Consider the following 23,716-nt stretch of genomic DNA (forward strand, 5'->3'; position numbering starts at 1 on the left):
ACTCAGGATCATGGCAAGAAGGAATTTAAGCGTACTATACTGTATTAATTGTACTATGGAGAATAAAAAAAGTGTCAAAGTTGATAGATTGCATGAAGGTTATTTTATGGATTTTTGGGATTCAAACGTTCAAATTCTATGACAACACGTCAGACCACCTTTCAAAAATCAAATTCATATATCGGGCATTACGACGATTTTGTTTTTCCTTTCAACTTTTTTGCCGTTCCTGTTATTACTCCTAGAAATGCATGCATAAATTGAGAACTGGGCGTTACCAGTCTTCTTGCAAATACAGTGTGTCCCTACATAGTCTAAAGACCCTTATACGTGGGCCAACGATCGGGTAAACGAGTGTTTATAGGAACGCTTGTTTTTCCCAATTATTGTCCTGCGTTAACAGAATAACGATCAGCCGATAAATGAGCAAACGTTCATCTGCTGATCGCATCTTTTATGCAGCAAAAAAAAAAAAATAAATGGTGGCTAGGCGGTAGCATATTTTCCTGTGTAAACAGGGAGACATGCTACCGACATTATATAAATGTATGAGGATGAACGATTGTACAAATTAATTATCGGTCATCCCCATACATGAACGATTGTTGCTCCGCGTGAATGGAGCGAACGAGCGCTAATCGGCGCTTGTTTTTCCAGACAGTATCAGGCTGTGTTAAAGGACCTTTACACTTTAAGGACTTCTAGGACGTTGTTAGACTGTGCAGGAGCACGCTCCATTGACAAGGGGAATGGTGCCACCCAGTTGTCAAATTAGAGTTCTAAGAAAAGATCCTTTAATAAAACTGACATGTCAGGAGAGCTAACAAGTCCTTTTTAATGGAGTGACCACACATGCATGCTCATATCTACACAGGGATTAGACTATTATACACAGGATAGATCATAAAAGCTAAAAGTTCCTTGTGTAAAAACAAAAATAACTTCATACCAGATACGCTTCTTTCTTTTCACTGTTTGACATTTCAAGTTGTACTCCATATACTACAGCCTTCAGAGTATTGGATACATTCCAACTAACAAACACACTGTTATTCTGAGTAATCTTGATCTCATTTATGACTGGAGCTTTCAACTTTGCTGAAAGATAAAAGAAAAAGCTAACAAACTAATGAACACTAGTGACACTAAACATAGAAATCACATTAAAATAAAAACAAAAAAACAGAAAATGCTCCCTTAATTTCCTGCAATACTATTCTGTGTCTTATTACACTTATAAATACATAAAGAATTGTTCTATTTGTCTGGAGATCAGCCCTTCTCCTCACAATCCTGTGTCTAGCTGTAAGGTAAAACTGCCCATACACTTAAAGGGCAGAAATCATCTATCTACAGTATAGGTGCTTAGTGTTTGATTGCTGGGGGTCCAGAGTCTCTGAATAAACAGAGCAGTGGTCACAAATGTGCACTGCCGCTCCATTCATTCTGTACGGTACTGGCAGAGATAGCTGTACAGGGAGATCTATCGCAGTCCTATATAGTACTCTGTTGGGGAATACTGAATTAATACAAAGTGTCCCCTAGTCAGGCTTCTCATCTATCGGGCAGAATGGAGAACGATTACAGACAGTGTCTCTCGCTCTGGAGGACCTATTGATTTAAATGAGCATGGTGCAATTTCCCCTGTGGTGGCGCTGCAGGGAAATTCAACACTTACTGTCAGATTTCTCGATCAGATTACAGTTTGATCACCGGGGGTCCCAGCAGGGGGACACTTTGTGATCAGCATATCGACAGGGGACCCTTATAAAAATGTAGTTTTTGATTAGAGGGTATAACTCCTTTAATTGGTTTGGTGTTGCATGCATCTTTTTAGCATGAGCAATAAAACTCACCTATAGCATTGACTTCGATGAAGTAAATATAGGGCTTAATGTTCTGTGATCGGTCTGATACCACAGCTACAAGTCTGATGAAATCATTGAAAGCTTTCTCTAATTTGAACTGGCATCCAACTGGAATCCCACTGTGATGGGTATAATTTTGGCAAGGTTCTCCTTCGTCCAATAAGTCAATAAACCTGAATTCCACAACAAAAATATATTAAAACTGGATTATTATTCATATTTTTTTTTAAATATACTTCTTGAAACTAGGCATTCTTACCGCTGGAAGTCCATGCCAAAATTACAAATATTGCTTCATTTATATTTTATTTTCATCCTAAACCCAGTAGATCATTAAAGATCATCACAAAACGAGTCAATTATGTTGCTAAATCAGGTACCTTCATAATGACATCCCAACCCAAATTTGTGCAGCCACTTAAACCTGCATAAAGTCAAAATACAATGGGGGGGGGGGGGGGGTATATATTAAGACCAGCGTTTCAAACGGCAGACAAACAAATTGACAAATCGGCAGAAAATGCAGCAAATCTATTAAGAGGAGCACACCGCTTAACATTTAGCAAATCTCTGACTGTCCGACTGCTATGAGCAGGTGTAGATTTGTGCCATAACTTATGCCAGTTTCTGCCATTAAAAATATTATAAATCCGTCGTCTTGGAGGAGGCTCTGCCTCTTTTCTCACCACTTTGGGAATGTGGCAAAAAAAGTAAATTTCACAAATTTCTGTACAACTACGGCGTGCAGCAAAGTCTGCGATTTATTTTATGCCTGAAACCCCTTTGGTATTCACGAGGCGGGGATTATTTCAAACAACCGACCCTATATAAAGCCCCACTAATTTATTGACCTTACTGTTAGACACGGTTTACACTGGTGTCATGGTTGCCTCAGGTTTCCGTTGCCCTTGATGGAAATAATAGTGCAGTAAATACAAGCTAATGTGCATTTTCAGTATGATAAAACCCTTAGGACTCCAGGAAATTATGTATGGCCTATAGAACTCAGTACTACTAGATGATGTAGAATGAAGCTACTGGGTTTTTGTATACGGCCATATACATGAGGAATCAATTAAGGTGGAATTATAACTCATTTAAAATACCATGATTCATAGTAAAAGTAACATTACAGTACTGCATAATTTTTCTACAATTGCCTAAAAAAAATTCAATGTAAGATTGCTTTCAAATATGGAACTGCTAATAGGGGTCATTTTTTTTAATGAATTAACAAAATACAAAGTGAATGAACACAAGAAAAAAAATTAACTAAAAAATTTGGTGTGACCATCCTTTGCCTTCAAAAACAGCATAAATTCCTCTAGCTACGCTTGCACAAAATCATGGATTTTGTAGGATTCTAGAAAGGTGTAAGATTAACGACTTAAAACTGGATGAGGAACAGCCAAACTCTTCTACAAAAGGTGAGGTTCTGGAAGACATTTTCATATCACAGGTCCATGATGGCAAGACTGAGCACAGCAACAAGACAGAAGGTAGTTATACTGCATCAGCAAGGTCTCTCCAGGGCAAAGATTTCAAAGTAGACTGGGGTTTGAGGACCGTAGACGCAGTGGTCGGCCAAGGAAACTTAGTGCAGCAGATCAAAGACACATCATACTTACTTCCCTTCTAAATCAGAAGACGTCCAGCATTGCCATCAGCTCAGAACTGGCACAAACCAGTGGGACCCAGGTACGCCCATCTACTGTTCGGAGAAGTCTAGTCAGAAGTGGTCTTCATAAAAGAATTGCAGCCAAAAAGTAATACCTTCGACGTGGAAACAAGGCCAAGGCACTCAACTAAAACAGCAACACGGGTGCAGGTGCTCTGGACTGATGAGTCAAAATTTGAAACATTTGGCTGTAACAGAAGGCAGTTTTTGTTTGCCAAAGGGCTGGAGAGCAGTACAATAATGTGTCTGCAGGCAACCCTGGAGCATGGTGGGAGTTCCTTGCAAGTTTGGGGCTCCATTTCAGCAAATAGAGTTGGTGATTTGGTCAGGATTACTCGCGTCCTCAATGCCGAGATAAGCAGGACAATACTTATCCATCATGCCATACCATCAGGGAGGCGTCTGATTGGCTCCAAATTTATTCTGCAGCAGGAGAACGACCTCAAACTTTCAGCCAATGCCAATAAAGAAGAACAAGAAGCCCTGGAAGTGATGAGATCAGGGCTCTGTGGGGGCCATATCAACATCATCGAGTCTGTCTGAGATTACATGAAGAGACAGGAGGATTTGGGAAGCGACATCCACAGAAGATCTGTGGTTAGTTCTCCAAGATATTTGGAACAATCTTCCTGCAGAGTTTCTTCAAAAACTGTGTGAAAGTCTACATAGAATAATTGATGCCGTATTGAAGGAAAGGGTGATCACACCAAATATTCATTTAAATTAGATTTCTCTTCTGTTCATTCACTTTGCATTTTGTTAATTGCTAAAAACAACGATTAACACTATTTTTGAAAGCATGTATATCGCTTATTCTTAATGTTTTTGTGGTAAATAATTTGTCAAATTGTATTATAGAAAACCAAATTAACATAACTGTCCATATGCATCAACTTTGGTTCTTTTTTTTTTTTTTTAAATATCCTTTTTATTGTCAGTTTTCACATTTTCTTACAAACATTTCACGTAAGAGTTACATCATGAGTGCGCAGCACTCAACTGTCATGGGATTAACTTTTAAATTAAATTCAACATAACATATAAACACACCAACATAGAAACATGGCATAATTGTCGATCTTCAGATGGACCAAACAAACATGACTCCCCCAACTCCAACACCACCTAGATCATCAATGAGTTTCCACTCATCCTTTCTCCCCCAGCTGGCTCACAGTTGCATCCTCCCTAAAACGCCTAACTTTGGTTCTTAAACTTTTGCACATTTCTATTCAATATTTCAGAAACACAGTGGCTTATTCCCACAGTGTTTGAGAAAGATACCAGTGCATACTTCTCCACTGGCCCACATTCACCTTATGGATGCCAAAAGACTGTCCCTTTGGCACCCATTGGGCAGGTATACGTAGATATACTTTCTATTTTGCTGTATGGAATAGTGTAGTTGACTGTGCTATTTCATACAGAGGTACTCAGCAAAAAAGAACATATGCCATGCGGTATACGTATCTACCAACATATAGATCCAGCGGTAACTGATCGCATTGTGAAAAGCCCTAGAGAGCTCTTCTACTCGATAATACTGGGGCAGATTTACGACTTGTGTCTGTGTATAGAATATGTCAATATGTCTATAATAAGTTTACGCTGTTGACCGCTTAGTAAATCTGTCCCTACTGTATTTCCCATCTTACTTACGGTGTTGGCTGCTTGTTTTCTGCTGGAGGACATGTATATTCTTCAGTGAGCCTGCATTGAAATAGAAAGAGTTCTCACGATAAAATAGACAGGATATAGGTCAGACAGACATTACAGGTTCTCGCTCCCTCCCCATTTTATTCACCCATTTATTACACTCGCCTTCTTCTGGTCTACAGAATTATAATTTAAGTAGACATTGTTTAATATCTATGGATTATGACAGCCACGGGAAAAACAGTCAGTCATGTTTGATTTTTTTCAGCAGGTAAAATCTAGATTATGTGAGGGGACAGGTGGCTTAGCAGAACAAAACATCCTGACATTTTAACATCTCGAGTTGCATTAAGCTGTACAATTTGGTCTTGAATTCATTACAATCTCGCGCCGTCCAATTTCAAAAAGTAAACATATCGTTAATATAATAGTCTATAGGCAACGATTGGCATATCTTTTTTTATTACACATATGTTTAACATCTTGCTGGACAAGTTCAGAAAAATCTTGCAAATACAGTAGTAGCAAAGTTGTTGGGGGATTCATGGCATGAGCGACTTCAAAACCCAGTTGTGGACCCTCTGCGTCATGATCTCTGGCTTTCTCTTTTGACCCACATTAAGGGTTTTAAAACTACTACGTAGTTGCAAGGGTCGCTATTTGCATTTTTGTCACAGATATCACCAATTATATTCTGCGGAACAAAACCCAAGGTTGTTGAAGATATGCACATAGATGTCCGCATCTACCATCTTCCCATGCATGTTTTCAAGAGCATTGCCACACGCAAACTGACAGCAAAAGCAGAAGGGTGTTGTCAGCTCAGGCAAATTTTGGCTGCGAGTCTATAATGCATGCTTATAGGTAGGGCAGGGCAATAAATAGAAAAATAATAGAAATCAAAATTCAGCGCAATTAAAAATCAATGTCATGTTGCAAATTTCAGTTTTATCAATTATTTTCTCCCAGTTTAAACTGTATCTGCATCTTCAGGACGCAGATACAGTTGAATCCAATGGTAGAGCATGGACTGTAAGGTCGCTGCTCTACCATTCACTATGTATCACCGGACGCGAGGCAGTGATCTCATCGTTTGCACCGAGAGCTGCATAGGCCAGAGGGATCTCCTCCACTTATCAATGTAACGGGGTTAAGGGAGTATGTATATTATTTTTATCGGGCACTATTGTAGGGGGGTGCAGCTATGGGGTAATTCTACTGTGTCGAGGCAGTTAGAAGGGTATTATAATGTGTGGGGAGCACTATGGGGCAATATACTGTGGGTATATTATATACAGCAGGCTCAGCAGATAAATATTAATTCAATGGCGTAGAATGCAAATTGGGGCGTGGCATGCAAAAAGTGGTGTGGCTTAAATAATCGTAATCGAGGTTACATGTTCATTTAATCGTGATTTTGATTTAGGTCATAATTGCCCAGCCCTACTTATAGGGATTCTACACTTTTTCTTAAATAAAAAGAAAAAGTTGTGTGGTAATAGAGAATTTTTTCAAGCAGACAAAGGTAAAAGCATTCCAAATTACCACATAAAGCTATTTGTCAGATTTGAAAAAATAGTCTGTCCACAAGGCCAAAATAGGCTGCGTCCGAAAGGGGTTAAGACTAAAAAAAAATCCAGGGACATGTAGATGTCAGATCTGCTATTGTGGTTTTTTTTTAATTTATATTTTCATCAGAGGAAAAAACAAAACAAAAAGAAAACCAATAGTACCCTTACTAAACGTGAGCTATTTAATGTTGTGTATCTGTATATAAATATAGCATAGACCAAAAAATGATTTACATATCGCTGGACATGGCAACCGGAATGAGAAAGTCCATTATGGTCTGCATTCGGAGAATATGAAAATCATGCAGAAGAGCAATTCTGCCAATTTGTTTTAGTGAGCGGTGGGGGTCTCAGTGCTCGGACCCTCACTGATTAAAACGTCTGACAAGTCACTATGTTAAGTCAAAAGTTTTTTTTTGAAAAGTTAAATTTTATTTTTAATTTTAACCCCTAGCCGCACCACTCTAACTATACGTCATCGTGGGAGATTACTTCCCACACGAGGACATATAGTTACGGAGTCGTTCCCGATGCACACTGTTGGCGACAGTGTGCACCGGAAAAACAGCTGACACTCCACTCTTGCCGGCCAGCGGTCCTTTGCCGCTGATTTTGGCAATTGACCCCTTAAATACGGCGATCAGTTGCGATCGCTGCATTTTAGGGGTTTCTAGCACATCGGCAGACACCACTCTGAAATCGCGGGGTATGCCGATGGTTGGAATGGTAACCGGAGGCCAAACAATGATCTCCGTGTGTGCCATGGATGGAAGTCAGTGACAGGAAGTCACTGTGCCGTTCTCGCTGCAAACGGTCAGTGACCTAGAAGCCCCAAAATCCACTGGGTGCTCCTTTGCGTCTGAGTCCGGTGCTCAAGTCTATTACCGCACTAGGGCCACATGTGGGATATTTCTAAAAACTGCAGAATCTGGGCAATAATTATTGAGTTGCATTTCTCTGGTATAACCTTCTGTGTTACAGGAAAAAATGTATTACAAATGAAGTAAATTTCACCTCTACTTTGCTGTAATTCCTGTGAAATGCCTAAAGCGTTAATACTTTCTGAATTCTGTTTTGAATACTTTGAGTGGTGCAGTTTTCAAAATGAGGACTTGCTTTATATATATATATATATATATAAATAAATAAGGACCTCAAAGCCACTTCAGAACTCAACTGGTCCCTGAAAAAATAGCCTTTTGAAATTTTCTTGAAAATGTTAGAAATTGCTGATTAAGTGCTAAGCTTTGTAACGTCCTACAAAAATAAAAGGACGTGAAAAAAAATTATGCAAACAAAGTAGACATATGGGAAATGTTAACTAGTAACTATTTTGTGTGGTATTGCTATCTGTTTTACAAGTAGATATACTTATTGAAAAATGCAAATTTTTGCAAATTTTCTCTAAAAGTTTGAGTTTTTCACAAATAAATATTGAATTTAATCGACCAAATTTTTTCACTAAAAGTACAATATGTCACGAGAACATCTCAGAATCTCTTGGATAGGTAAAAGCATTCCAAATTACCACATAAATCTACACATCAGATTTGAAAAAATAGTCTGTGTCCACAAGGCCAAAATAGGCTGCGTCCTAAAGGGGTTAAGACTAAAAAAACTGGATTTATAAAAAGTATTAGTCCCCCTAACCTACTGCCTTGTTTTTAACTATATCGTATATAATAATTATGTATCAGAAATTACCTACCAGTAACGCAAGGTGTAATTAACACTGGGTGGAGCATCTTCTCCTGGTTGCCATGTGCAAATCACATATTCCCTATAGTGCCAAACACAAGTCAAGTTTTTCACCAAAGTCCTTGGATTGCCTGTAAATCAATGCAAACTATGTTTGAGTTATTTACACAGTAAAGAATTTTCTAAAATTCTTTGCTATGTGAAGGCCTCGTTCACATCAGTGTCGGGTTCCGTTTGGGGTTTCAGTTCATCCATTTAGTCAGAGGAACAGATGAATGGATAGCCAAAACGGATCCCATAGCTTCCTTTTGCATTACCATTGATTTCAATGGTAATGCTTCAGTTTCCGTTTGTCTCCATTCCGTAAGGTTTCGACTACGCTACCGCTGCCGCTAAAAAAACAGAAGCCTTACGGAACGGAAACAAACTGAAATCAATTGCAATAGAAGCATTACCATTGAAATCAATGGTAATGCAAACGGAAGCTATGGTTTCCGTTTGGCTTTCCGTTCATCTGTTCCTCTGACAATGGATGAACGGAAACCCCAAACGGAACCAGACACTGATGTGAACAAGGCCTAAATGCAGCGATTGGTAAAGAACATCATCAGTAATGAATCAATTCATATGAGTAGATTCCAAAACAGACCAAAATATAAGGAACATGAATAAAATGAAAAATTATATTACTTGCAACATTACAACATGATTTAACAATAACATTTTTAGGTTTTATCCAAACTGCAGTGCGCATTCGGCGTATCCACTGGGAAAATGTCCCGACGTATAGACCAAACGTATGGCCTGGACACATGCAACTGCATACTATACAGTTCCATAGTTTTTCTACCATGGCAATGGGCAACCTATGTAGCACATGTGTTTTGTGGGGTGCCTTTGCATTGAACAGCATAGGCGACTATTTTTCAATACCGTTTTATAAAGGCATGTTGACGTATGACAAATCTAGACTCTTGGCATACGTCAGGTCCATTGAAGTCTATGGATATATCCCACATATATATTAGGGGCATTTTCCAATATATATGCAAAACATGCCATGCAAATATGGCGTGAACAAAGCCTTATTTGGGATTGAGACAAAAAGATAAGAGAAACAAAAACTAGAGGTTAAAGGGGTTTTCTGACCTATATAAAATACCCAGGAAACTTCCAATAACTAAAAATACTTACATTTTAAATACTGCATCGGGAATACATAATCATGTGACCACACAGCCAATTGATCGCTGAATGGTCACATGCAAATCACCGCTGTGGCCAGAGATTGATTACTCAGGAATACGTCCATGTAGAACACAGATGTAAACTAGACGCAGTGGAGAATACAACAGCTGTGTCGTGGGATCGGCAACATTTTATGTGAGTATATTATTGTTTGTTTGGTTTTTTTAAATAATTTGGAGCCTGCTGGGAGTTGTTTTATAGCTGCTTATATAGTCAGGTGTTCGACAGTCACAAACTTTATGCAGGCTGGCACCAAGCAACCAACAATCATCATAGAAACCTACAAAACTAAAGAAACTATACTGGAAGACGAGCTGTGATTATTGCCCTATCAAGATAATTGTTCTATACAGGCTCCAGCTATTCACGTGCTGCTTATATTATGTACCTTGATGGAATCATCCAGTGTATGTGCAGCTTCTTTTGTAAATCAATATTTGATATAACTACTTACCTGTTGCCAGCATAGATGTAAAATACTTCAAGTCACTTGTTTTATTGTCACATTCAGTGTAAACCTTTAAGATGAGATTTTTGTTTAAATCAATTCTAGCATCCAAAAACTTTGTATAATTTGGATATTTATCTTTCCCTCCAGGTGGCTGGAAAATATTACAAGAAAAAAAACAAACAGTTAAACTATAAAAATACATTATTACAAATTCTATTTTTTTTTTTTATAATTACATTTTTTTCCTATACTCAACATATTATGTATTATATAGATACAATCTATCTTTCTCTCCAGACTTTTTATAAAATATAGCACAAAAAGAGCCGCAGTCCAATAGGCTTAGTCAAAAAACTAAACAATTTATTCACCCATAACAAGAAGGCGACGTCTCGACTCAACCATAGAGTAATTTTCAAGACTATTGGAGTGCCGCTCTACTTGGGCTAATTATATATATATATATATATTTTATTTATTTTTTTTAATTATTATTTATATGATCATAGCAACTCAGCTATGTAATGGCAGGCCACGTAAAGTTAAAGTTGCCACCTGAGGAGACCTATTCACCAAAGTCAAGCAGAGTAAGTGGATTTAGTGTGCAAAGAGTGATAGAACACAACAAGTGTGTATTTAATCAAACAAGTTCAATTATAGTGATCCTCCTCCTGAATATTTGTGTCAAAGAATAGTTTTGAGTTTATTTAGCAACTATTAAGCATTGTGTACTGAAAGAAAGAGGAGACGTTCAATAACGTGTGTACATCTGCAAAGTAAGAAAAGTGGTTGTCTGTTCTTCTTGCCCCGGTTACACGATCGTCTGGTGAGCATTCAGACACATTACAGATACTTTTTTGTTTTTGTTTTCATAAGCTCGGACAACAGATGTGTGCTTAGGTTAAGTGCTGCTGTATAACTAATGTATACTGTTGCTTTGTCTTCATATACCAGCATTTTTCCCCCCACCTGTGCATAAAAGGTGAGCAGAATTATAAAGAATTGACCAGGTGTTTCCGGATGCGTTATTTAATGTAATTTCTGTCTGTATGTGCGTTGATACATATTCAATTCATAATGATGAGAAATTTTTCACATTCTTTTCTGAGTTTTCTTTTTTTTAGTCTTTATTTAAAAAGTGTTTTATGTAAAAATTACAAGCAGACATAACAAGACCGCCTACATCGATAGAAATTAAGATTTTTTTTAAATAAGAAAAATCACTGAAGAAGAGTCCAAATGGTACAGAGTAAGGCCTTATTTACACGAGCGTGGCGCATCTCTGACGTGAAAAACTGCAGTTTTTCACGTCCGAGGTGCATCCGTGCTCTGCGCTGCGGGACGCGATGTCTCGCATCCCCCATAGATGAGTCTATGGAGTGATGCATGAAAAAAATAGGACATGTCCTATTTTCTCACGGACCTTTCACACACAAATAAAAAAGGGAATTCAAAATAATTACCGGATATACAGATGACAAAATATTGGTTTTGTACAATAATGAGCAGTTTTCTGTGTTATCAGTTGGTGTCCATTTCCAAAAAAGACAAAACATTCCATTCATTCCAAAGGTTATGTTGGTTGGGGGATAAAGTTGTCCTATCATAAAGAAAATAACAATTTAGACAATAACACTTGAGTACAATCATTACATTTGTTGTGCTTTTTCATTTTTTTCACAAGATCGTTGCTTTAACGGACCATGTGAACTGCCCGTGAAAAAGTCCTGCACGGATGCAAATTGATCTTGAAAAACAGGCATTTTTCATTGTCGTTTTGACACACGTTCCTCTGAATAAGTCCTTAACCAAAATGAAGAACCGCTACAAAGATTCTCTGGACGTGAAGGACCCAGCATGCCGTGCATTATACAAACAATTCATTTACTTCAATGGGAACACTTGCTGACCGTATTTTTGCACAGATTACAGCTGATTGAGGGGGCTCCCAATAGCATGATAGCTGATATCTCAGGGACCCTTCTTACTAATAGTAATTGCCACAAAGGGACAACACCCTTAACCCTTTCCCTGACATAGACGTCTCTCATATGTCCTGTCAGGAAGGTACTTCACTAGCCAAGGATTTATCGGATACATTCATATTTACATCCATCCGATATTAACAACTAACTCAGGCCCGGTCACAATTACAACATGTTGAAGTGAGAGCTGAATATACTTGCAGCTATCAATTTAGGCTATATTCACACAACAGTGAAAAATTCCCTTTTTTTTTTTTCTTAACAGCAGTCACATGGCCGTTTACAGAACTAGTAGGTTCTATTGGTGTATTCACACAGCCATTTATTTTTTTTATTTTTTTTAAACGGCCTGTGAATGCTGGCCATTAAAAAAGAAAAAAAAAAAAAGGACAGGTCATATTTTTGGTCATGTTTTCACGGCCAGACAGCTCCAATAGGACTCAATGGATCATTTTTTACCGGCCGTTTTTCAGGAATCAATCCTTGGGACGGCTGGTAAAAACGGATCCTGGCCGAGGACTCCTTTAACACAGTGCAACTTTAAACGCGGAGCCCCGGGAAACCCTTGACATTACAGTCCATATATGCACAGTGCAGTGATGTCAGGCTTTCAACAATGGAGTCCCCGGCCAGAGCATCGCAAGATCTCTGGCTGAGGACTCCTGTTTTGGGGAAGCTCTTGACATCACTGTCCATATATGGATAGTGACGTCAGGGGCTCCATCTGACCCCCACTGAAGATAGTACCCCCCATGTAGGTAGCAGCCCCCCATAGCGCCCTGTATCCACGGCTACTAGACCACGCCAGGGATTCCGTCCATATATGGACAGTGACGTCAAGGGGTTACTCCTGGAGCGGAATCCTCGGCCAGAGCATTGCCGACGCTGTGACGCCACTGTATATGAATTCCGTCTAAGAGTGAAATCCCTGGCCAGAGGGATTCCGCTCCTACAGGGAGCTACAGTGGCGCTATCCTGGAAAAGCCCCTGGCATCACTATCCATATACAGACAGTGATGACAGGGGCTACTCCCGTCACATACTCACACATTAACTTTACCGAGGTGTCTTGAGAGTGAATAGGCATTGCCAGGACGCGATGTCTATTCACACTCCCGACACATCGGTAAAGATTCTTGGGGACTTACTCACACAGCAAGGTGTGATCTCGCGAGATCACGCTGTGCTGTCATTCACAATCTTTACCGAAATGTCGGGAGTGTGAATAGACATCGCGTCTTGGCTGGAGGCAATGCCTATTCACTCTCAAGACACCTCGGTAAAGTTAATGTGTGAGTATGTGACACTACAGCGTGATCTTGCGTTGCGAGTACTGCTAAAAATGAATGGAGGGAAGTGCATGACGCTGATTGGTTAGCGTCATACACCTATCTTGACAACGCCCAGTTGGTAAAGTAAAAACACGCCCAGTTGTCTATTAAGAAATTAATTAGAATAAATCTAAAATTGTGCATAACTCGTTCAAAATTTATCGTTTTTAAAAATGAAAAAACGTATCTACATTACAGCGCCGATCACATTTTGTAGGAGATAGGGCACTTATAATCTGGTGACAGAGCCTCTTTAACTTTTAGTAATTAAAATAATCAGCCTACTTTTTAATAGTAAACCTTTAAATTCATAAGGGACTATCATCAATTCTATGTAGCGCTGATGATAGATGAGGTGGAGGGGTGAAAATCTGACATACATGTTAGCGCTAACAGCAGCAAAAACATTGGTCTTTCCCGATCCAGTACTGCTTAATACTGCTCTTTCTAATTCTATCTCTGCTGCCTTGATCACCCCGATAACATTCTACTCAGCATTAATAACTGCATTCATCTCACCTCACCTTCTGGGTCACGTAATTACGCTATATAGAATGGGTAAGTCTCCTACCAATCACTCTTTAGGTTTTACATGTGTTTACCTAAATCTCTACCGCTCATAATTGTATTCAAGTCTTATGTTGACTTTTCTACCTATCTTTATTACAAGAGGCGGTCTTACACTTGGAGTAGGTTGATGTGGCACTTTGACTGTAAGGGTATGTTCACACGTAGTCAACATAAACGTCTGAAAATCCAGAGCTGTTTTCAAGGGAAAACAGACCCTGCTTTTAAGACGTTTTTTTACCAACTCGCATTTTTCGCGGCGTTTTTCGCGCCGTTTTTTACGTCCGTTTTTGGAGCTGTTTTCATTGGAGTCTATGAGAAAACAGCTCCAAAAACGTCCAAAGAAGTGTCCTGCACTTCTTTTGACGAGGCTGTATTTTTACGCGTCAAACGATTTTTTTATTCAAATTTTTACAGCTGTCAAACGACGACACGTAAATGACAGGTCATCTGCACAGTACGTCGGCAAACCCATTCAAATGAATGGGCAGATGTTTGCCGACGTATTGTAGCCCTATTTTCAGACGTAAAACGAGGCATAATAAGCCTCTTTTACGTCTGAAAATAAGTCGTGTGAACCCAGCCTTACTTGAAAGCGACAGCGAAAGTGTCGCTTCAAGGGATTCAAGTTGCGATGCAGAACGCATTTGTCCTGTACAAAAAATCAGCGGGCAGGGTGACATTCTTTGAATTTCAGGAGAAAGTGATTGAAGATCTCCTATTTCAATCTGCAGACCAGAGAGTAGTCCATGAGTCAGAGGATGTACACCGACTTGTTGAAAAACATTTTTTACACCCCATCCCTTCAACATCTAACCAAAAATACCCCAAAAAACGGTGTCGGGTCTGCAGCAAACGAGGACAGCGAAGTGAGTCACGATATTATTGTTCCGCTTGTCCTTCCAACCCTGGTCTATGCATAAGGTCGTCTGCACAGTACGTCGGCAAACCCATTCAAATGAATGGGCAGATGTTTGCCGACGTATTGGAGCCGTATTTTCAGACGTAAAACGAGGCATAATACGCCTCGTATACGTCTGAAATTTGGCCGTGTGAACATACCCTTCGTTCTCACTCTTGGTCTTGGCACCAAAGATCGTTTTATATACTATACCTGTACATGTTGTTACAGTGTGCATATAAATGGTGGTCCAGATACAGACAGTTTTTAGATTCTCTGTGTTTTGTATGTAATCAATAAATTTTCTACTTTGATATAAACGATAGCAACGGACTCCTTTTTTTCTCTAGTTACTATATCCTTGTTGAAGTTTCTATCTTTAGAAATTTATGGAGGTGGTGGATACTCATTATTTACCACCTAACCAGTAACGTGTCCTGTGAGACTTTTGTTTAACTTTCTAATTTAACGTTGTAAAGCAGCAAAATATATGGATTCAAATGGGTTTTCTAGTTTAATCATCGTAGATTGAAGAGTTCTGCAAATTTCTAATATAACGTTGTAATTCCTCACTATATTCAATAACGTTGATGGTGGTGAGTACATTGAAACATGGTTTACATTCAGAGGCTGCAAACTCACCCTGACCTAGTACTGTTCACACAGCTGAAGGGTTTGTCACAATGTATTTGTCTAGGCAATCCTTAGTAAATTGACACAATAGCGCTTATTTCTTAACCTATGCTAATATATTGTAAGAAATACTCTAGAAAATTAAAGGATATTCCTCCTTATCATAGTGCTACAATATGTCAAAAAAGTTACAATCCTCTGCAGCACAGTAAAGACCATCTAGAAATGACTGTTTTCTTAAATTAATACTCCTAAAATGACTAAATATATTAGAAGTGTGAACCACAAAATGATTTTCACACATACCTCACTGTGAAGAGCGGTGTCAGTTCAGTACCCAACGTAAATTTGATTTGGAATAAACAGTATAACCTCAGAAGGACAAGGAGGCCATGTTCACATATCGCGGATTCCGTGCCTGAATCCAGACGGGATCAGTTAGCATTCAGACAATAATGCATGTGAATGGGGTATTTGATTTCATTCACATGCTCCAAAAAAAATATCTGCATGAAATAATGGCCATGCTGTGGATTTAAAAGTCCACAGCATGCTCATTATTGGAACGGATTCAATACTGAAAAGACGCATCTTCAATGAGAGAAATCCGCAAACGGATCCTCGTGCTAATCCACTGCTGAAATTAAGGTTTCAGATTTCAGCTGTGGATTATCTTTAAAATCCATGACGGATTGACTGGCAATTCATCGGTTGCTGGGTTCACCGTTGTTTCCATTCATATTTATAGTTATAAATTAATCTTTAATTTAGGAGGAAAACTTTGGTGAACATAGCCATGAAAGCAAGGACAATATTAAGGCCGTATTATGGGTAATTACTTAGGCTTCATGCACATAGTTGTACAATGGCTCCATACAATTTCTGGATTATACAGCCAATACAAGCGTATGGGCCGTTACTGTACATCTATTTTCCACCAATTTATATAATTACATTGTGCATACTGTGGATGGTTGTAGCCAGAAGAGGTCATTACAACAGGCCTCCTTCACATAGATTATTTTTTGGCAATTTAAACTGCATTTAAAAATTCTTCTAAAAATGCTACAATTATTGTAATGTACCTGCTTTTTTTTTTTATAGATTTTCTCATTTAGTGTAATTTTGAACATGCTTTTTCTGGCGTTTATGAAGTCCTATAGAGAAGCCTATGGGGGGAAAAAAAAAGGCTGAAAAAAACTCAAAAACCATACCAAGAGCATGCTGTGTTTGAAAAAAAAAAAAACACACACCACAAAATTGCCTCAAAAATGCGACAAACCAAACGGCAGTTGTGCGAACTGCATTTTATATTTGATTATAGACTTCAATGTAACACCTGGCCGAACTTTTAAAAAAAACCACATAATTAAAAAGGGTTAAAAACACCACGAAAAACACACAAAAATCGAAGCAAAACGCTGTGTGTACATCCAGCCTAACAGGAGTATTTGTCGCCCAGTGCGAAGGTCATGTGGATATTATATCAATACACCACTTCCTTTTAAAACGCAATGTAAAACAAAGTTCTCAGATTAGAACGTCAAATGTTCTCGGCAGGGAGTAGGGAAATGAACAAGTGGTTTAGCGATTTTAAGCCTGGGTCAGAGAAAACAGGGACAGGGTCGCCAATAGTATATTAGATGTTGAAAACCATAATACAGAGTAATATGTGATGCTAGACAAAATGCTAGTAATATGTGATGCTAGACAAAAAACACAAACAATGTTCTAGATTCCCTCCTTGTCCTTGAAGTTCTTCTGACTACAATCTCTAGTTTAGGCCCCATGCGCATGGCCGGCCGGACATTCACCCGCATTTGCGGATCGTGCTCCCAATATAAAGTATGGGAGCACCGTCCGTAAAATAAAAAAATAGGACATGTTCTCGTTGATCGGCGCTCGTTTACACCGGCCAGGTCGGACCGTGTAAAAGTACCTTTACTATTCTGCCTTATCTAGGCCACCAGTACAGGGTTGCCAACCTCCACTTCAGTAACTTCTGGACAATTTATATAAAAATCACAGACCGACCAAAATATTTACGGACACATTACAAAAGCAAAAGTTATTGATAAACACTGTATATAGCCCCCATCATTCCTGTATACAGGGACAATGGGGAGAGACATACAGGGACAATGGGGAGTTATGTACACACGTATTTAACCCCCTTCATCTCTGTATTTAACCCGCATCATCCCTGTATATAACATCCATCATCCGTGGGCACTGTCCTTCGCTGTGCCGCATGGGCATTGAGGCTAAACAAGAGGTAAATGGGGCAGGCATTGAGGACACTGTGGACCAATAAGAAGCCTGACAGTGGAATCTGAAGATATGCAGAAGGCAGAGAGCGGTCTTAGTGGCGGTGGGGATGGAGTCCGCGCTCTGCCTTTTAGTGTAGTGGCGTCACTTACTTGTTTGCACTGCGCATAGAAGTTTGGCGCACGCACAGTGCAATCTTTCAGGGAAAAAAAATTATTGAATTTACGGACGGTTCGCAACCCTACTCCAGCAGTACAGTAGAACAGTAGAACGGTCATTATCTCACCCCCTCTAATGATTCTACTGATCCTGTACTTGTATGTACAGCAAAGCTGACAAGTCTTCTATAGGGAAGAGGAAAGATCAGCTTTTTGTGACTGCTCTAGTGGCCAGTGTGAAAACTAAGGCCTCATGAACACTTCTTTTCGGCCGTTAATGACGGATCCGTGAAACAGACCGCACATGGATGGCTTCCGCGTGCAGTCCATTGTTTCACGGACCAAATCAATGAAAAGGCAGAAACTGTTCCGTCAAAAACGGGCAGGAGTAGGACCTGTCCTATTTTTGACGGAACGGCCACACGGTTCCGCTAAAACAACGGACGTGTGCATGGCCCCATTGAAATGAATGCGTCAGTGTGCCATCAGTTAAAAAAAACGGATAGCACCCTGAACAAAGAAACTGAAGTGGGCACGAGGCCTAATACATCAAGATTTTAATGTTAATAGTCACATAAAAAAACAAAATCACCAAAAATATAAAAATACCTGGGCAGATTTACTAATACTGTCTAAGTTTTATACTGGGTAAAGTTAGACCAGGCAGTCAGAAAATGCAGCAAATTTATCAAAGTGTTGCATGATAAATTTGGCGCATTTTGCTGTACATGCTAGACACTTCTCTTTTCCTTATTTCATACTTTGCCTCTCTGGGTTTTGTATCAAATATTTGCGCCTTTTAAACCGCGACCCTTTTTTTATTTTTTTGCACATTTAAGCCAAATGCCCTTTTAGCTAATCCATTCTCCTTTCCCGGTAAGCTTGTAGAGCACAACGTGTAAGGAGTGTGTAAAACAGTCAATGAATGCGGCACAGCATGTACTCCAGAATTCTGGCACACTGAAATTTAAATCTGCCTCATGATTATAATAAAAACCTGATGAAAATGTCATTTTCTGATGATACATTCTATTTTAAATCATATCGTTTCCCTTTATCAGGGTGGTTCATGAATACTGGTCTAGATAGGGCTTGTTATTTCTTAATTATTTTACTGAGAACTGAGGCATCACCTGTGGCATGAGAATGAGCATCCAATTTTTTTTCTGTGCTTGCTTATACTTGTAGAAAGATATCGCATGCAATTCTTTATGAAGTCAGGCCAACTTGTGAGAAAGTGGAGGAGAGACCCTATTTATTCTGGACCATCAGACTGTATCTCATTTTAAGGCTTCGGCAGATACCTCATATGTTGTTTTATGGGAAAACCATAGAAGAAAGTCTGAGAATAAACCATCAATTGACAAACAAAACGGCAGAATTTTTTATTGAAAGCTTGGTGGGTGGCATTTAGAAAAAATATGTTTTCAGTCGGCATACATCAATAGCAGATTTAACAGCTCCTTAACATTCGAGGATAATAATCTGAATCCCTGAGTTGAAATTACAGAATACATTTCCTGTATCAGGGTTAGGACCAGATCAAGGTCTGTGGAGACCACTGGGTAAAACATCCTCTGCAGTGTCTTAAGCTGGCCATACACATAAGATGTCTGTCGTGAAACCCGCTGACCGTCTATCAGACATTTTTAGCAGATCCCATGGACCCCTTTTTTTTTTTTTTTTTTTTTTTAAAGTGCTCTTGAAGAGAGCCCATGGGAGATCATACAAGTCATTTCATGGAATTTTCATTTAAAGGGAGTCTGTCACCAGAAATGCATTTCAAACTAGCAACAGAGTAATATAGAGTATTCTAACCTGAACGTAACGTTATTTTCACGGTCACTGTTGCTCCAAAATGCTATGTCTTCTTTCCCCAGGCCATCTCTCCCTCCTTTCATTGATTGACAGGGGCCGGGCAATGTAATAGCAGAGTTCACACCTGACCATGTAGCTCCCCGAACGCACGAGCTGCCCCGCTTCATAATCAGGGCATGCGCAGCACACCATTGACGTGCAGCTGTCGGAGGGAGCAGTCACCTCTTTCTAGAAGCTTAGTTGCCGCAGTCAATATTGACCTCGGCATACCAGTGGCTAAATGGCCAGGATCAGAATTCTCTCTGTTCCTAGCCATTAGTGCGAGGTGTCGGCTGTAATACACAGCTGACACCCACAGTGTATGGAGCCCACTCCATACCTTAACCCCCACACCATGACGTAAAGTGACACACACATACCGTATTTTTCGGACTGTAAGACGCAGTTTTTAGCAATAAATCTTGCTAAAAAGTCCCTGTGTCTTATAGTCGGAAGTCAAGTGACCCGGCAGCACCAGGCCCCCTGACCGCTTCTTACTTAACCCTTTCCCGACCTATGATGTGCCGGCACATCACGTAGCGGGGAGGGGGATGATGTTTGGAACGGAGCCCGCTCCATACACTGCAGGTGTCAGCTGTGTTTTACAACTGACACGCTGCTCTAACGGCCAGGAACAGCAATGGCGCTGTTCCTGGCCGTTTAACTAGTTAAATGCCACAGCCAATAGCGACTGCGGCATTTATAGGGGTATTCCCATAGAAGACATTTATGACATATCCACAGGACATAGAAGAAAATGAAGCAGCACAAGACCCGAGTTTCTGGTGCAGTGCACTCAGTCAAGCCAGGCAAACCCACTCTGGCAAAATGTGAATTCCAAGAGAAGTAGTAGGACAACAGCACACGTCTCTTTGGAGATGTGTGCTGTTGTCCTACTATTTCTCTTGATATCCACAGGACATATCAAATGTCAGATAGATGTGGGTCCCACCTCTGGGAACCACACCTATCACTAGAACAGGGCCCCCTAAACCTCGTTCTCTCTTATCCGGCTGCGCTGTCTGCCGCCCACTTCCTGGTTAGGTGGTCGGGAGTTACGGAAACAGCTGAGTGCTCGCTGAGCTACGCAGTTTCTGTAACTCCCATAGAAGTGAATGGGAGTTACGGAAACAGCATAGCACAGTGAGCTACGCTATTTCAGGAACTCAGTAGCTACGAAAATAGCGTACATAGTGGAGTTACGGAAACAGTGTAACTTGCTGAGCTATGCGGTTTCCTTAACTCACATTCACTACTGTGGGAGTTACGGAAACAGCGTGGCTCAGCGAGTTACGCTGTTTCTGTAACTCATCAATTTATTGCAGTGTATTGTACCAGCGATCTAATGATTTATTAGTACCCTAGGGGAACTAATAAAATGTGTAAATAAAAAATAAAAAAGTTAGATACATTTTCAGGAGTGTAAAAAAAATAGTAATAGTAAAAAAATAAATAAAAAAAAAGCACAATGTAAAAAAATAAATAAATAAAAAAAACGTTATCGCTGCGTCTGTAAAAGTCCGAAACTATTACAATATAGCATTACATGACTCGCACAGTGAACGGCGTAAATCAAGAATTTAAAACCCCAGAATCGTCGTTTTTTGGTCACCATAGGGCCATAAACAATTCAATAAAAAGTGATAAAAAAAAAATCGTATGTAACAAAAAATGGTGCTAAAAAAAATAATACAGCTCGTCCTGCAAAAAATAAGCCCTTACACTGCTCAAAGAATGAAAAAATCTAAAAAGTTACGGCTCTCAGAATGTGGTGAAACGGAACAAATTTTTATTTATTTTTTTAACCAATCGCTTTTTCTTTGTAAAAGTAGTAAAATGTCATTTTTTCATATTTTCTTAAGTCTAAAACCTGGGTGTGTCTTATAGTCTGAAAAATACGGTATGTGTGTGTATATATAACTATATACATATATTACAAAAAAAAAAATTGTCTTCAAATTTTTTGTGATTTGTCTGCTCATAATAAAAATTTAAAACAGTGAATTAATCTAATCTTGTAAAAAACAAAGTAAAAATTGATATTATCGTTTAAAGAAGTGCATATCAGAAATGGAAAATTTGACCTGGACACGGGCATCAATGACCATTGGTCATGAAAGGGTTAATCCTATATAGATGGCTTTATCAAACAGACTTTGCCACTTGGATTTTGTTAAACTTGGAGTTCGATTTAGTGGTTTTTTCTTATTAGGCTATGTTCACACAGAGTTTTTCTTGCAGGCGGAACTTCTGCCTCAAAATTCTGTTTGGAAGTTTGAGGCAGACTTTCCTCTCCCTGCACGCCAGCCATTGAGCGCCGCGGGCATAAAACGCCACGAAAAACGCTTTCTCTGCCTCCCATTGAAGTCAAGTCAATGGGAGGTCAGAGGCGTAAACGCCCGAAGATAGGGCATGTCGCTCCTTTTTCCCACGAGGCGGTTTTACCGCTCATGGGAAAAAGACGCTTCCGCCTCCCATTGAAATCATTGGGAGGCATTTTTGGACCGTTTTTGATGTTTTTTGGCGCGTTTCCGCGTAAAAAAAAAACTCAGTGTGAACATAACCTTAGTAGTAATTGGTTACAAATGGTCTAAATTGACATATATCTAATTTCAATTATTCCTTGATGAACTTTTTTTCTTTTCTCAAATACCTAATATATGGGTATAAATGGAGGGGAGGGGCTGGCCGTGAACATGCTAGGTGGTGCCAACAATCTAATGTGCCTTGACCAGTATTTAGATACTCAGGCTAGAGAATCAAACAATCTTTGCCAGGTGAGAGCATAGTTTAAGGGGGGAAAAAAAAAGTTCCCTTATTTGTACATACTAGGTTTCAATATTAATGCGGAATTAAAGAAACACTCAAAAGTTAATGCGTGACAGATGTTTGAAGAACAGAATTTCTGTCCACAGGGTATTTCAAACACGGAATGTGAATAATAATAACCTACACAGATGATAAAGCGAAAATGTGGCCTTATATTTTTTTTTTTATTAAAAAGGCATTCTCCAGTTAGGAGAACAAATTAAAAACAAAACTACCAAAACCCATTAACCCCTTAAGGACCAGAACCATTTTTTAGTTATTTCCTCCTTGCATCCCAGCGGACATAACGGTTTCATTTTTTTGTTTGATGTAACTGTATGATGCTTTTTTTTGCAGGACAAGTTGTACTTTACATAGGTGCCTTTTTGGGACATATACATTAGCTTTTAAAGAAGCTCTGTCACCAGATTTTGCAGCCCCTATCTGCTATTGCAGCAGATAGGCGCTGCAATGTAGATTACAGTAACGTTTTTATTTTTTTAAAACGAGCATTTTTGGCCAAGTTATGACCATTTTCGTATTTATGCAAATGAGGCTTGCAAAAGTACAACTGGGCGTGTTGAAAAGTAAAAGTACAAGTGGGCGTGTATTAGGTGCGTACATCGGGGCGTGTTTACTACTTTTACTAGCTGGGCGCTCTGATGAGAAGTATCATCCACTTCTCTTCACAACGCCCAGCTTCTGGCAGTGCAGCACTGTGACGTCACTCACAGGTCCTGCATCGTGTCGGCACCAGAGGCTACAGATGATTCTGCAGCAGCATCGGCGTTTGCAGGTAAGTCGATGTAGCTACTTACCTGCAAATGCTGATGCTGCTGCAGAATCAAGTGTAGCCTCTGGTGCCGACACGATGCAGGACCTGTGAGTGACGTCACAGATCTGCACTGCCAGAAGCTGGGCGTTGTGAAGAGAAGTGGATGATACTTCTATACACAACGCCCAGCTAGTAATAGTAGTAAACACGCCCCGATGTACGCACATAATACACGCCCAGTTGTACTTTTGCAAGCCTCATTT

The 23,716-nt window shown here is 39.5% G+C and overlaps 1 protein-coding gene across 2 annotated transcripts in view; it reads right to left on the reverse strand.

The window, feature by feature from the left end:
* The window catches only part of LOC142658774 (interleukin-13 receptor subunit alpha-1-like), a 42,799-nt gene that overhangs the window by 11,113 nt on the left and 7,970 nt on the right, over positions 1-23,716 (reverse strand). For both annotated transcript variants that reach the window (XM_075834388.1, XM_075834387.1), the window contains exons 2-7: positions 11,634-11,770; positions 10,174-10,321; positions 8,482-8,602; positions 5,206-5,256; positions 1,857-2,041; positions 950-1,098 (exon numbers count right to left, since the gene is read on the reverse strand). In XM_075834388.1, the coding sequence (XP_075690503.1) occupies positions 950-1,098; positions 1,857-2,041; positions 5,206-5,256; positions 8,482-8,602; positions 10,174-10,321; positions 11,634-11,770 (791 nt within the window). The remainder of the gene's footprint in view (positions 1-949; positions 1,099-1,856; positions 2,042-5,205; positions 5,257-8,481; positions 8,603-10,173; positions 10,322-11,633; positions 11,771-23,716) is intronic.

Source organism: Rhinoderma darwinii, chromosome 8 (assembly GCF_050947455.1).
Source record: "Rhinoderma darwinii isolate aRhiDar2 chromosome 8, aRhiDar2.hap1, whole genome shotgun sequence".
In the NCBI taxonomy this organism is placed as follows: domain Eukaryota; kingdom Metazoa; phylum Chordata; class Amphibia; order Anura; family Rhinodermatidae; genus Rhinoderma; species Rhinoderma darwinii.